The 13,245-nt window shown below is 40.0% G+C and overlaps 1 protein-coding gene across 5 annotated transcripts in view; it reads right to left on the bottom strand.

The window, feature by feature from the left end:
• Positions 1-13,245, bottom strand: part of LOC135464711 (titin-like) — a 110,321-nt gene that overhangs the window by 94,527 nt on the left and 2,549 nt on the right. For 2 of the 5 annotated variants that reach the window (XM_064742215.1, XM_064742216.1), the window contains exons 5-19: positions 12,717-12,975; positions 11,997-12,154; positions 11,569-11,827; positions 10,984-11,227; positions 10,187-10,329; positions 8,195-8,322; positions 7,565-7,801; positions 6,921-7,376; positions 6,603-6,735; positions 5,766-5,928; positions 5,019-5,152; positions 3,525-3,597; positions 2,743-2,847; positions 1,253-1,672; positions 416-493 (exon numbers count right to left, since the gene is read on the bottom strand). In XM_064742215.1, the coding sequence (XP_064598285.1) occupies positions 416-493; positions 1,253-1,672; positions 2,743-2,847; positions 3,525-3,597; positions 5,019-5,152; positions 5,766-5,928; positions 6,603-6,735; positions 6,921-7,376; positions 7,565-7,801; positions 8,195-8,322; positions 10,187-10,329; positions 10,984-11,227; positions 11,569-11,827; positions 11,997-12,154; positions 12,717-12,975 (2,990 nt within the window). The remainder of the gene's footprint in view (positions 1-415; positions 494-1,252; positions 1,673-2,742; positions 2,848-3,524; positions 3,598-5,018; positions 5,153-5,765; positions 5,929-6,602; positions 6,736-6,920; positions 7,377-7,564; positions 7,802-8,194; positions 8,323-10,186; positions 10,330-10,983; positions 11,228-11,568; positions 11,828-11,996; positions 12,155-12,716; positions 12,976-13,245) is intronic. The other 3 variants (XM_064742219.1, XM_064742220.1, XM_064742218.1) reach the window with 2 other exon arrangements.

The raw sequence follows: 13,245 nt of genomic DNA, 5'->3' as shown, positions 1-13,245 counted from the left end.
GCAGAATAAGTCACCAATCAGAGTCATTCAACTCCCATTTGCATTGTGTAACCAGCATCAATTCTTTCAACATAATAGACTATGGTCTGCTATTTTTTTTTCAAATAAAAATTATAATTCCTTGTATGCATTACTTGCATTTTGGCCAAATTCCTAGTGAACTGATTCATACGTGTTTCCTTCAAAATTTTATTGTGTAAATGAAGCTCTCAATTTAATGGATTTTCTCCATTTTAATTTTTTAAATCAGGTCCATTAACACTTCCTGTTTTACACTTTTAAAAGAACAAAACAAAACAGAAAAAAACAAAAAAAACACCCTTTCACCCTCTTTACCACAATTTCCTTTATATCAAAATGTACAAACTAGAGATTTATTCTATACAATTTGTCACATGCAGGGTAGACAGCCCACCTGACTTCTCCTGGTCTTCGTTGTGGAACAGGTTCTGGCTGAGCCTTAGGCTTGGCAGCTTTGGGTGGAGCCACTTTTCTGTTGTACAACCATAAACGTGTTACCATGGTCATGAAATGTGAAGACTTCGCAGCAGATCTTTAGATTTCAGCAAAGTTTCTGACACATCTAATGTTGAATATAGCAATAATTATATGCCAAGAAAAATACCAATTTTACATAAGCCTTGCAACACAACATCGAACATGCAAACATCAATATATTTTAACTAAACTGCCTCTAAAACCTGCTACATGATGTACCAACTCTTTTGTGCATGTTCAAGGGTTATTCTGTTTAAAAATAACACCATAGTTTACTGCGAAAAAAAAAAGTAAAATCGAAAGATTAAACCTGGTTTTCCTTTCCAGGATCCATCCATAGAATTTACATCAAACTACGCATAAAACAATGATTTGCGAGATGCAAATCGCGATAATGAAGATTTCATGGCCTTTCTTGGGAACTATCAATTTCTACTGAAGATTCCTCCCACCATAATGCTGGCCAACAATGTCGAAGTGAAATATTCTTGAGTACAGCGTAAAACACCAATCAAATAAATAAATATAATTTCAACTGAATGTAAATAGGGAACAGCATGCAAAATATCTTCACAACAAAAAAAAAATGTAACATAGCACAACACAACAACAAAGAAAGGAGTCACTGATTCTACCAGCGTTGACAAAGTAACCACAGACAACAACAATGAAACCATGCCTAGCCGACCTCCACTGTTACAACAACGATGATGACAACAATACGAGTATACAATGTATATATGAATATTCATACTCTGGCTCCATTCTCTCAAAGGCGGGCTGTTTTGGTGGTGCCTTAGGCTTGGGTGCAGTTGCAGGTGGTGGTGGTGCAGCACCACTGAATAACAGTTTGGCTTCAGCCACCGTTGGAGGAATGTACGGCTCCTCGTCATCCGTGTAATCCGTTGTGAAATGCTCGACCGTGATCTGTTTTCCGGGAGGAGGTAAAGGCTCTCCTCGGTCAAAAAGCTTCTTGGCTTTCGCAACACTGGGGAACCGGTAGGGTCGATCCTCGTCTGATGTGATTGGCTCCTCGACGATGTAAGGTTTAGGTGACAGTTCTCTAGCAGGTGGTGGTGGCGGCTTCATTGGCTGCACTTTAGGTGGCTGTGGTTTTGCAGCGGGCTTTGCAGCTGAAGGTGTAATTTTTTCTGTGGGCGCAGTCGGCTTTGGCCTGGGTGAATACGTAACAACAACAACACTAACAGAGGGGGTAGAAACAAGAAAGGACAGAAGACAAATCTTTTTTTCAGAAACTGTAAACCCAACCTGTTCACTTTCACGCAATACATCTACAGATTTAATCTCAGTAACTGTACGAAAACTTCACAAATGCATCAGTTCCAAAGAGAAAGTTTATATAATTTGTGACAAAAATATACTGTGCACTTTTCTGTAGTTCAAATGTAATGACTGAGATCAACAATTCATGCACTAATTTATCAAAATATTTTAGAAATATACTAACTCAGTAGTAACACATTAATTCAAGAATTCAAATTCAGTTTTATCAAAGAATTAGAAATGAAACTGGTATCTGTTAGCTGTGTTTATATGTGTTACAAAAACTTGATACATTTTCCCAGGGCATTAGCTTTTAGTTCCATTTTAAATGATGAAATGGCAGTTAAAATTTCTTTTTAATATTCATGAAAAACTAATTAGTAGTAACCCTATTAGTTAAAATCCTGTTATTCATAAATATAGGTATAAACAAACTCTTCCGTTCACGCAGTTATGGGCGCGACAGGTGGGAGCTCACACGAACTACCGCAGCTAAAGGACATTATTTGTCATTAGGTGCCAACGTCGCTGTCAACTGGACAGACAGATGTGTATTCAATCTAGCAACTACTGTAAAATGCTGTCTTTTATTTATGTTAGTTTACCAGGGCTTCCACCTGCCAAGTCGATATCTATGTGAACTTGCGAGACCCCTGAAACGCTGACCAAGCTTATTACAAACAAGAAATGATTAACAAGGTTCTTGACCTTCAAGAGAGGTCTTCATGCTAAACAGCACATTAAAGGAGGGGTGAACACAGAACTAGAACTTCCTGTCTTGTTGTCTTTATTAAGTCTTATTTACATGGTATCTACATGCACGTATTTCTGTCTATCTACCAAAAACAATGCAGTCAACAGGACATCACACTGAACAAATCTGTCTCCTCAGTTTTCTGTATTTCCCAGCATGCCACAACGCAATCCCACAATTCCAAGCATCACTCCATATCAACACACCTGGGCTCCTCTTCCTCATCAGAAATGAGTCGCACAACACCGCGCTCTGTTTCTGAGGCGTATCCAATCTGCTGTACCGGACCCAGCTCCTGGATCTCATAATGACTGTTACCATAGCAACAAACATTGCGGTCATTAGAATGTTTTGTTATATTTTCCTTACTGTTTTACATGGGTTATTAGAATAACAAAGTCCATGTACAAGAACAGGGTTGACCATTTTGTGGGGTGGCAGCTATAAGAATTGTGTGGCTCTATCCCAGTCTTAAAATATGCATCCACTCACACAAATTGCTCAACCACTCAGAAAAATGCTCAACTTCTCCCAGAAATACTTAACCACTCAGAAAAATTAAGACTCTGAAAACAAAGATCACATCACACTGCAGAAGTATTTAATAAACTAGTGCCAAATGTGTTAAGATAAAGGCACCAGGCCAACCGGTACATGCCCCATCCTCCTGTGAAGAGAATCCAGGACAGAGGTATCTAGACTGTCAAGTCTGAAGTGCTGCCTCACTGGAATGCCATGTGAACACCACACGACATCCCGGCTAGTCATAGTATACCAACACCAGGCCAACCAGTACATGCCTCATCCCCTTGTGCAGAGAACCCAGCCAGGGTGATTCCCAGACGGCCAAGTTCAAAGTGCTTATGATTTGAACCATGCTCAGATTTGAACCCCAGCTCTCCAGCTTACAACCATGGTATGAAGTAATGCACTTTCAAATAGGATGTTTTAAAGAAAACAGCTGACAAAAAAAATTCTGACAACTTACGGAGGAGATCCGCCTTTAGGTTTGACTTTGCCTTTAGGCAATGGTTTCTCTGGAGCAGGTCTGTGATCAGTAACTAAGCAAATAAAAAACAAGAAACTAATTAATTTGACTGTCTCTCAAATAATTTGTAAGGTTTATGCTCTGTTAGCTGTTGGTGTGATGTCTCAACATAATTTCCATTCAAAAGACACTTATGTCTCCAGTTTGCAGGATAGTGCCAGTGCTTCCACATTTAGAGTGTGGTACAGTACTGCCCAATCCTACCGATATACTCTTCTTGAATGTATGTGGGGCAGATCCTACAGCAAAGATGGGCGGCCCATGCGCAGATGTTGACACCATCCTGATTGCATCTTACACAGACCTTCATCAGCTGGTACATAACTTTTCGTTTAGACCATTTTACGGCACTTTAGCCTTTGCCCACACGCTAGCTATCAACGTGAAACAATGTAACTTCAGTCTGCTTACCTGGTGACGAGAAAAGTATAAGTGAATGGTCTGTTACTGGCCTAACTTTCACTCATTCAAGCCAGTAAAACGACATGATGCATGACTTTCGAGTTTTGCATTCCCGTTTCTCGACGAAGTTTATTAGTGTCAGTGGAAATGTAAAATCGTAACCGCATTCTCTGACAGCCAAAGATGATGTAAGTTCTCACCAAAAGCTGTACTAATATTATAAATCAACCATTTGTGGTGCCTGAATTATTATGTATAAGTTCGGTTATATACTGTATTTAGAAATTTAATTGACTGCCTCAGAAAATTTTTGCACTCAAGAAAATCGTGTATTGTATAGGTTATGGTTTTGCATCTACCAAATAACTGCAGAAACATTCAAAACCTGATCTGTGCATTATCATGCTAACGTGCGAATTAGGCCGAGAGAACAAATTCATTCCAAGAGAAAAAAAAAGGTTGGTTTGGAACAATGTGGCATTTGTTACACATTAGGTGAGTTTACGTGCGAATGTTAGTGTCGTAAAACCCTACGTGGATGACAGTCTGATCTTACGCCCATCATACATAGATAATACGCCCTTCTTAGCTGTATGATCTGCGTATGACGTGAACATCTTGTTGTGATATTACGACCTTCCTACTTGGATGTTCCGATCCACATCTGTGCAAGATATATCATTACGATCGCGCAGTACAGTATTTGACAACATCCATCTTGTGGTAGACACCAGACCTGACTCCACTCAATGAAACTGCAGTGAAAGCTTGGAAATATTTATTTGCTCATTTAGTTGATTGGTGTTTTACACCATACTCAGGGATATTTCACTTAGGCAATAGTGGCCAGCATAATGGTGGAAGGAAACTGGGCAGCGCCCAAGGGAAACCCACGATCACCTGCAGGTTGCTGGAAGACCTTCCCACATATGGCAGGAGAGGAAGCTGGCGGACAGTATGAGTGATATAAATAACCGTTTGCATCAATGACATTATAGGTGTTGAGCAAAGCGCCCCCTGGTATTGACTGACCTTGGACATCAAGCCTGCTCCTGCAAGAGGCGGTGCCAGCGATGTTAACTACTGTACACTGGAACCAGGCATTGTCTGAGGCCTTAGCTGCTGAGATTGTCAGTGTGGAGCCACCACAACCATCATCCTCAATCCTGATTGGTTGAAATCACCGGAACAAGGTGTAACATACAATCTCATTGGTTAATTAAAAAAATTTTATTCTGCAAATAAGCTTATCCCAAACCACAATATCAAATGTTACTTATGTAACCAACACAAAATGTTTATTAAGGCAATAGCTGAAAGTGAAAAATGGTTTCTGTTTTCAGTTTTCATGTCATTACCATCAGTAGAGCAGAGCTGCCCCGATTATTTTGACATAAAAATCAGACATATATAATATAGATAAATAACAGAGTTTACATTGGGCAATAACATGAATGTTTCACCACTTGAAATGGGTTAGAATTTCTTTGAAACAGAGGAAAAGAATTGAAAAGCTGTTGTACAAATTACGCGAACTTTTAGCACAAATATTTGGAATAGGGGCAATAGCCCAATTTTGATCATATCCATTAGTTTGTTCAATAAAAAATTGTTGGAAACATCTTTCAATGTACAAATGTATACAGCTGAATGTAAAATTACAACATAATCAGTACAACAGCAGTTCATCAAATTCACAAATTTCTGGAAGTTCGCCAAAATAGTCCAGAAAATTTTAATTTTTCCTACACCACAAGGAAGGTTCCTTGATAAGCGTACCTGTAATCGGGACTAGAGGTGATCATCTTGCCGTCTTTCTGCCAGCTGATCATGGGAGGTGGGTAACCCTCAGCCTTGCAGGTGAAGGTCACGGGCTGACCTTCCCGCACGGCCTGGTTCTGGGTCTTAGCCGTAATCCTGGGGATCTGAGGTTTGGGCTTACCTGTAACGAGAAATAACCAAAACACACCTGGTCAGGAAAGAGAACTCTATTCAGTGGTTATTGATTTACTTTTTCATTATTTATTTCGAGGCTCAAGATGTCAGCTATCTATAGCTACATGTATCTACACATACATGTACTCCAGAGGGGCATCCGTGGCTCCGTTGATTAGCGCACTAGCGCAGCGTAATGACCCAGGAGTCTCTCACCAATGCGGTCGCCGTGAGTTCAAGTCCAGCTCATGCTGGCTTTCTCTCCGGCCATACGTAGGAAGGTCTATTAGCAACCTGCAGATGGTCGTTGGTTTCCCCCTGGTCTATGCCTGGTTTCCACACACTATAATGCTGGCCGCCGTGGTACAAGTGAAATATTCTTGAGTACGGCGTAAAACACCAATCAAATAAATAAATAAATAAATACATACTCCAGACTTTTTAATATGAGATATACATACAGTCAAGCTTTCACTACAGTGAGATATGATATTTTAACGAACCTCATGTACAGATGAAGAAGTAATGTCAGAACAATGGTAACAATGGAATCTAGAAAATTTCCTCTCTGACATCGGCCAGGTTGAAGAACTCTGAAGGAAGCTCAATGTTTCTTGACGTGTTACCACGGGACAATCCAGGGCGATTGCCCACACACAAACAAATAAAAAATAGCCTTACCCAAGACATTAAGATTCACATTGAAGCTGGCTTCTCCAGCTTTGTTCTGAGCATGACAGGTGTAATGTCCAGTGTCAGACTTGGCCACGGACATGATGATCAGCGAGTGGATTCCATCTTCATTGACAACAATCTGTCCAATCAAACGATATTATGTCATATTGTTAAATTGGTGTTTTACAAGTCAAGAAAACCAGGCACCAAAGAAAAACTAATTCTTTTAAATATCTTTCAGCATGTAAAAGAGCCACAGGAAAAGTATTAGGTAAAAAGACATTTTTGTTGTTGAATAAACTCATGGTTGTCATGGTAACTGACCTTGTGAATATCATCATCATGGACTTGAATGCCGTCTCTGAACCAGGTAAACTCTGGCATGGGTCGTCCTGACACAAGACAGTCAAAGCGAACCATTGTACCTTCAGTCGCTTCCTCGTCATCTGGGATTTTCTTGAAAATCGGTGGGAAGTTGGTTTCAAAAATGCCACCCTCATCCTCGGGGCCTTTACGACCTCGCAATGCATCACGCTGTTGGATTTTCTCCAGTGTGTCTGCACCGACGAATGACGTGGCATCGATGCTTCCGATCTGGTCAACAAACAGCCGGCTGGAACATGTGTCTTTACCTCCAGAATTGACAGCCAGAATCGTGTAATGGCCGCCATCTTCTGGGAGCAAGACGCGAATCTTCAGAGTGGCCACGCCATCAGGTGTGTATTTGATTTCATAACGGCTTGACTTCTTGATGCGCTGTCCGTTCTTGTACCAAGCAATCTGAAATAAATAAGAAAACATTTTCTATTAACTCCCGTTTTAAAGTATCCATCACTTCATAAGCTGACTACAGACGAACTATTTCCAGATCACTGGCACACTACACATCTAACTTTTAGTATTCTTGCATTGTACTGTGAAGTAAAAGGCAAGGGACAAATCATGAACATTTCATATTTTCTTCTCACCTTAGGCTTTGGTCTTCCGGCAATTCTACAGGTCAATGTGGCGTCCGCTCCTTCGATAAGGCGGACGTCTTTGAGTGGCGTCGCAAATGTTGGGGCAGTAACTTGTGCTGGCATAATGCGCTCTTCTGGCTGTTCGGAATCATATTCTGTCTCAGTTTCGCTGGCAATTCGCACTTTTCCTGCTCTGTAGTAAATCTCCTTCATAAGCCTCTTCTCAAAGCTGGAAACCTTAAACTCCTGTAATGAGTAGGTAAAATATCAGGTGAGAAACGGACTAGTATCACTTCTGCGCCATTAGCAGGTTTCAGGAGATAAAAACTTGTGCAGACGCAATTCTTTTTACCAGAAAATTTGATACAAGCAGCATCTGTTGTAAAGTAATATTCTACAAAACTAAAATTGGTTTTAAAGATTTTCTAGTTACACCAACACATTTGCTGAATGTTCTAAATGTTCCAAATGTAAACTTAAAAGCAAAATGGACAAATCCCATTGGGCAGAAGAGATTAGGGACCCACAGAGCTCACGAGAGTTACATCCTGAAGCTTAATTAAAAATTATAAAATTTAGATTACTTTAAATTACATGCTTTTTAAAGAAATGTATACTAAATCAAGGGAAATAACTCACAGTGTCACTGGAGAGCAGTTCATCCGTCTCCGACGCCATTCTAGCTTGTGTGTCTCTCTCCAGCATACGCTCAGCGCGTGGGATGAAAAACTCAGGCTTACGAGTTTCCTCCACAGGCTTCTTGCGTACTACAAGAAAAGACGGTGGAGAAATATAAAGACAAATATATGCTATTACTTCAGATTCAAAAGAAATATTTTTTGCCTCTAAACTGCACATTTTGGTGCACATTTATAGGGCATATACAGTAGTTCCAACTTAAATCCTTAAAATTTAAATCCTTCTACACATTTTATAATTTATTTGACGTTTTCAGAGTACCATACTTAAGAATTGTCCACTTGGACATAAAAAATGAATTAAATGTTTCTCAGACACCTTTTTTTTTTCAAAATGGGTGGGCAAGCGGGCAGTTTTTTCTTTTTTATTTTTTTTTTTGTGGGTGCTACATTACTGATGCAGCTCCTTTTTTGTTTGATTTTCATTCATAAATGATACACAGTTGATTTTGAAAACGTTCTTCTCAATGGCTCATTCGCTGAATGCTTTTCACAGTATGTTTTAAAGTGACATGATCATTGCAGACTTGAATGACCTTGAAGCAGTTTGGCAGATGACATCCTTGTGCAGCCATTGTAAACACGTGTGGGCCAATCATCCACAAAGCATCCTTGACACAGCGCACAAAATGATGTCCAGATTGGTTGCCGGTTTCAGCGTGAAACCCCAAACCCTTCTGCTCTAAGTAGTTGATAAAGTTATTATCCAACTCATACCATATGTCAGTCCGTTTTAGACTATATCTTTGTGGTAAAAACTGGCCGAGACTGAGCCTGTTTTTGACCAATTCGCATAACATCACAGGCGTTTTAAAGCGGAATTCAGTCGCCTGTGACATGGCCTTCAGTTGTGAGTCTTAAGCACAGAAACCTTCTACAGATTCACCCACATTAGCTTCTAATGTTCCGGTATCACTGTTGTCCTTTCCCTTGCCCAAAGTACAGCTTAACCTTACACCGTCGTCCTCTGGGTTAGGGCAGGGAGTTTGGAATATGCTGGTAAACTGTTGAAAAACGAGCTTGCTGGAATCCTTAACGGAAATAATTTCCCACTTCCCACTTATTTGACATATGCCACATTTACTTCTTGCTTCCACAACATGTGTCGAAATCAGCATTCTTTCTGTCTGAAGACTTGACAGAACTGCACTGACAGAACTGGTTTTTAGGCCAAAATTGCCAAAATCATAAATGCATACCTGCTTACCACAGACTTCACAAATGTATAATTTTTTTACATGAATGATGTAAGTCTTTTTGAAAGAAAATACTTGCGAAGGTCTTTTTTCATTTTCTCATCTGCAAAAGACATCTATGTTATGAAAAAATAAAATAAGAAAGAACAGACATTTGATATTTATTTGTTTTATATCCATTTACGTGAATTGGATGACGTGGCGCACTCATTTTAATGCGCAAAGACACACTGCGCATCATAAACAGGAAGTGTGGCTATTGAGAAGTGCGCTTTGTGAAAAAAGGGGGCAGAGCTGCACTTTTGGCGAATTCACTTTGACATACGCAAACGATAGAAGAATCTCTTTATTTTGCTCATTCAGGAGCACTCAATTTATATAATTTTTAGGTAGGTACGGATAAAAAGTCATGGGCGGCAGGTAGTGAAATGAACCATATATCATTTATTTTTATTTCTTCAATATGCCAATAAAAAGGGTTTGTTGGGGGGGGGGGAACAATTGGGTAGCGGTGTCGGAGAAACATTTCTGGCCATAATATTTTACACATGACCAAGTGAACCTTACACTGGGTCATGAAATTTTTTTTAGTATTCATGAATTCCTTTTTGCATGAACATAGAGTTATTTCCAATTTTACTCAGCAAAATGTATTAATTTTGTGAACAAAATCATTTTAAAACTTTTCTTCATTGCTTCAAGTTTGAATGTGGTGGGATTTGAACTGCGGAACTCACCATCTGGTTGTAGGAAGGCGGTAGTCACGTCCTCTCCAGCGGGGTTCAGGGCAGTACAGGTGTACTCGCCCATATCTTCGGGCAAGCACCGTGAGATGACCAGTGTGCAACGACCGGAGTAGTTATCAGTCATCATCTGGTGTCTATACAACAACAACATTGATGATCAATTGAAAAATGGAAGCTGAATGACATTCCTGTGCAGAAGTAATTGTTCTTTCTGTGTATCTTTATTTTCAAAACTAATAAGAGGTAATAAACCTTGCTACATCTTGCTTTGATTTGATACATCACACATATGATATGATACGTGATATATTTATTCACATGATTGATGTTTTATGCCGTACTAAAGAACATTTCACTTATACTATAGTGGATGTAGTACTATGGTGGGTGGAAACCGGACAGAACTTAGTGGAAACCACGACCATCCACAGGTTGCTGGAAAAACAGAGGTTGAATAAAATTTCTGTTCAGAACTACATATACTTCCTGTGTATCTTTACTTTCAAAACACAGATTTGATGAAGTTAATAAAATGCTAAAACAAAACAAATATGAGACTGTTACAAGACTAATAACGTCAACAACCATTAAACATCATCGTAGATTTAATCACCAAAAGTTTCGAGTAATAATCACATTGCTAGATGTCATTTTCAAGTTTGCTCGATCACATATTCCGTGCATCCAGATACGAAAATTTGCAAGTGACAACAAAAGGCAAACTTCGCACTCACAGACAAAATCAATCAGATTAAAAAACAAAGACATCAGTGATGGTAACAACGCACCTGTTGTCTTCCATGACAGGAGAGCCCCCGCGGGTCCAGATGACTTGTGGGAAGGGTTTGCCGGTGACGCGGCACTCAAAGATGGCATTAGTTCCCTCCACAAGTCGGTGACTTTGCACCTTCTCCACAAACTTTGGCGGGATGTTCTCACTAGGTGGCGCTTTTTGTTTCGGAACAAACTGAGGTAAGAATTGTGCCTGGGGTGGCGGAGGTACCGCTGGTAAAGATGGCTTCTCCGGTGACGCTGAAGGTGAAACACAGAAGAGGGTTGTTCACTAGTCAGAGCTTTCACACTAAAAAAAACTTCCTACTTATTAAAGGAAACCTCAGTACCAGACACAGAGCTGTAGCTGAGCCTGGCACATGTCTTTAGACTGCAGTCAAACCAATCAGGAAGAGTTTTGCACAGGACTTCATTAATGCTGGTCTACTGGTTGCAGCCAAGGTTGTCAAGAACAAGTTTAAATATTTCTAAAAACAGAAATCTTATCTGTGACAATAATTAGTTTTGTCATAAAAAAAAACAAGAATGATGAAAACTGAAGCCTTGGTTTTTCTCTTAAATAAACTGAGTTTGCAACTCACGTTCAACTTGCAAAAATGCTTCGCTGACCGAATGCCCTTCCGCATTCGTGGCCACACAGGTGAATTTCCCAGCATCCTCTGGGAACACCTCGAGTATGATGAGCGTACAGACGCCCTCTTGGAACGTAATGGTGTAGTCGGGTGTGTTTTGGATCTCGATACCTTCTCGGTACCACTTCACGATGGGTTCAGGGCGGGCGTCCACCCAGCATTCCAACACAACTCGCTCACCCTCCTTTGCCATTGTGTTTTGCAGTGGCTACAAATAATTTGAACGATCGTCAGAATAATAATCAGAACAATAACTTAAATTTCAATAACTGAACATAGTTGAGTTATACTACATGTACATTTTAACCATGTGACAGGGCTCATATTTTGTTGAGGGAATAAGGGGTAGAGTGCTGGAGACACGTTCACTTCCTTACCTTTTTGAACACTGGTTTTTCCTTGGCGGAGACCATGGTTGGTTTTTGTGGCTGATCAGGAATGGGCTTATGGGAAGGCGGGACTCGCTTCTGTGGCACCAGCTGGCCCTCGGAAACGGGCGGTGGTGCGGCAGGAAGAGGAGGTTTATCAGTAGATGCTAGAGAACAGAAATTCACAGAATAGTTTAATACTATTTTAGGGGCATTTTCAAGAGGTATGGATCATATCACACTGATGTCTTCTTCTAATATTTTTCATTGCAAACCTTAACTCCATATCAAAGACACCTGTTTGTCAACTTTGTCTTTTTTTATTTGTCTACAATGCACGTCACTGGTAAGAGTTGAATTAGTGCTACTTTTAGTCATCTAACAACATCTTCTACATAATGTTAATCAATATGAGCTTCTTCTTGTGGTGCAAATCTGATGTAGCAGTCAATTCACTTTTGAAATTACTAGTATTGAATCTTAAACTGTTATATCTGCCAGCAACCTGTGGATGGTCATGGGTTTCCCTCTGATTCTGCCTAGTTTCTTCCCACCACAATGCTGACCGCCGTATGAGTGAAATATTTTGAGTATTGGTATTACAAAAAACACCAATCAAATAAATAAAAAATAAATGAAAAATAAATAAACAGTTATAGGCAAACTCTACATCTAGTATTTACACAAAATTGGGTTTAAAAGGTAGCACCACACCACATGAACACTTACGTTTGACGTGTAAAATGGACTGAGTCTTTTCACTGCCCTCAGCATTTGTAGCCACGCAGGAGAATGTTCCGGAGTCTTCAGGGAAGGCCTCAAAGATAGTCAAGCGGCTGAGGCCTGGTTCGATGTCAATTTGGTAGTCCGTCGTGTTCTGGATCTCAATGGTTTCTCGATACCACTTGATGATTGGCTCGGGGACACCTTCAACTCTTGTCTCCAAGACAACACGATCTCCTTCCTTGACAAACGTATCGCGTAAAGGCTACAAATATAAATATAATCATAAAGGATATACTTCTTTTTGAAAACTGGCTTTACATCAAAACTGATGTAATGAAAATGTTAAAAGTTTTGAAGTGATGTATTTATTTATTTGATTGGTGTTCTACGCCGTACTCAAAAATATTTCACTTAAACAATGGCAGCCAGCATTAGGGTGGCAGGAAACCGGGCAGAGCCCGGGGGAAAAACCACGACCATCTGCAGGTTGCTGTCAGACCTTCCCACTTACGGACGGAGAGGATTTTGAAGT

Source organism: Liolophura sinensis, chromosome 4 (genome assembly GCF_032854445.1).
Source record: "Liolophura sinensis isolate JHLJ2023 chromosome 4, CUHK_Ljap_v2, whole genome shotgun sequence".
NCBI lineage: Eukaryota > Metazoa > Mollusca > Polyplacophora > Chitonida > Chitonidae > Liolophura > Liolophura sinensis.
This window is presented reverse-complemented; position numbering and strand designations above follow the sequence as displayed.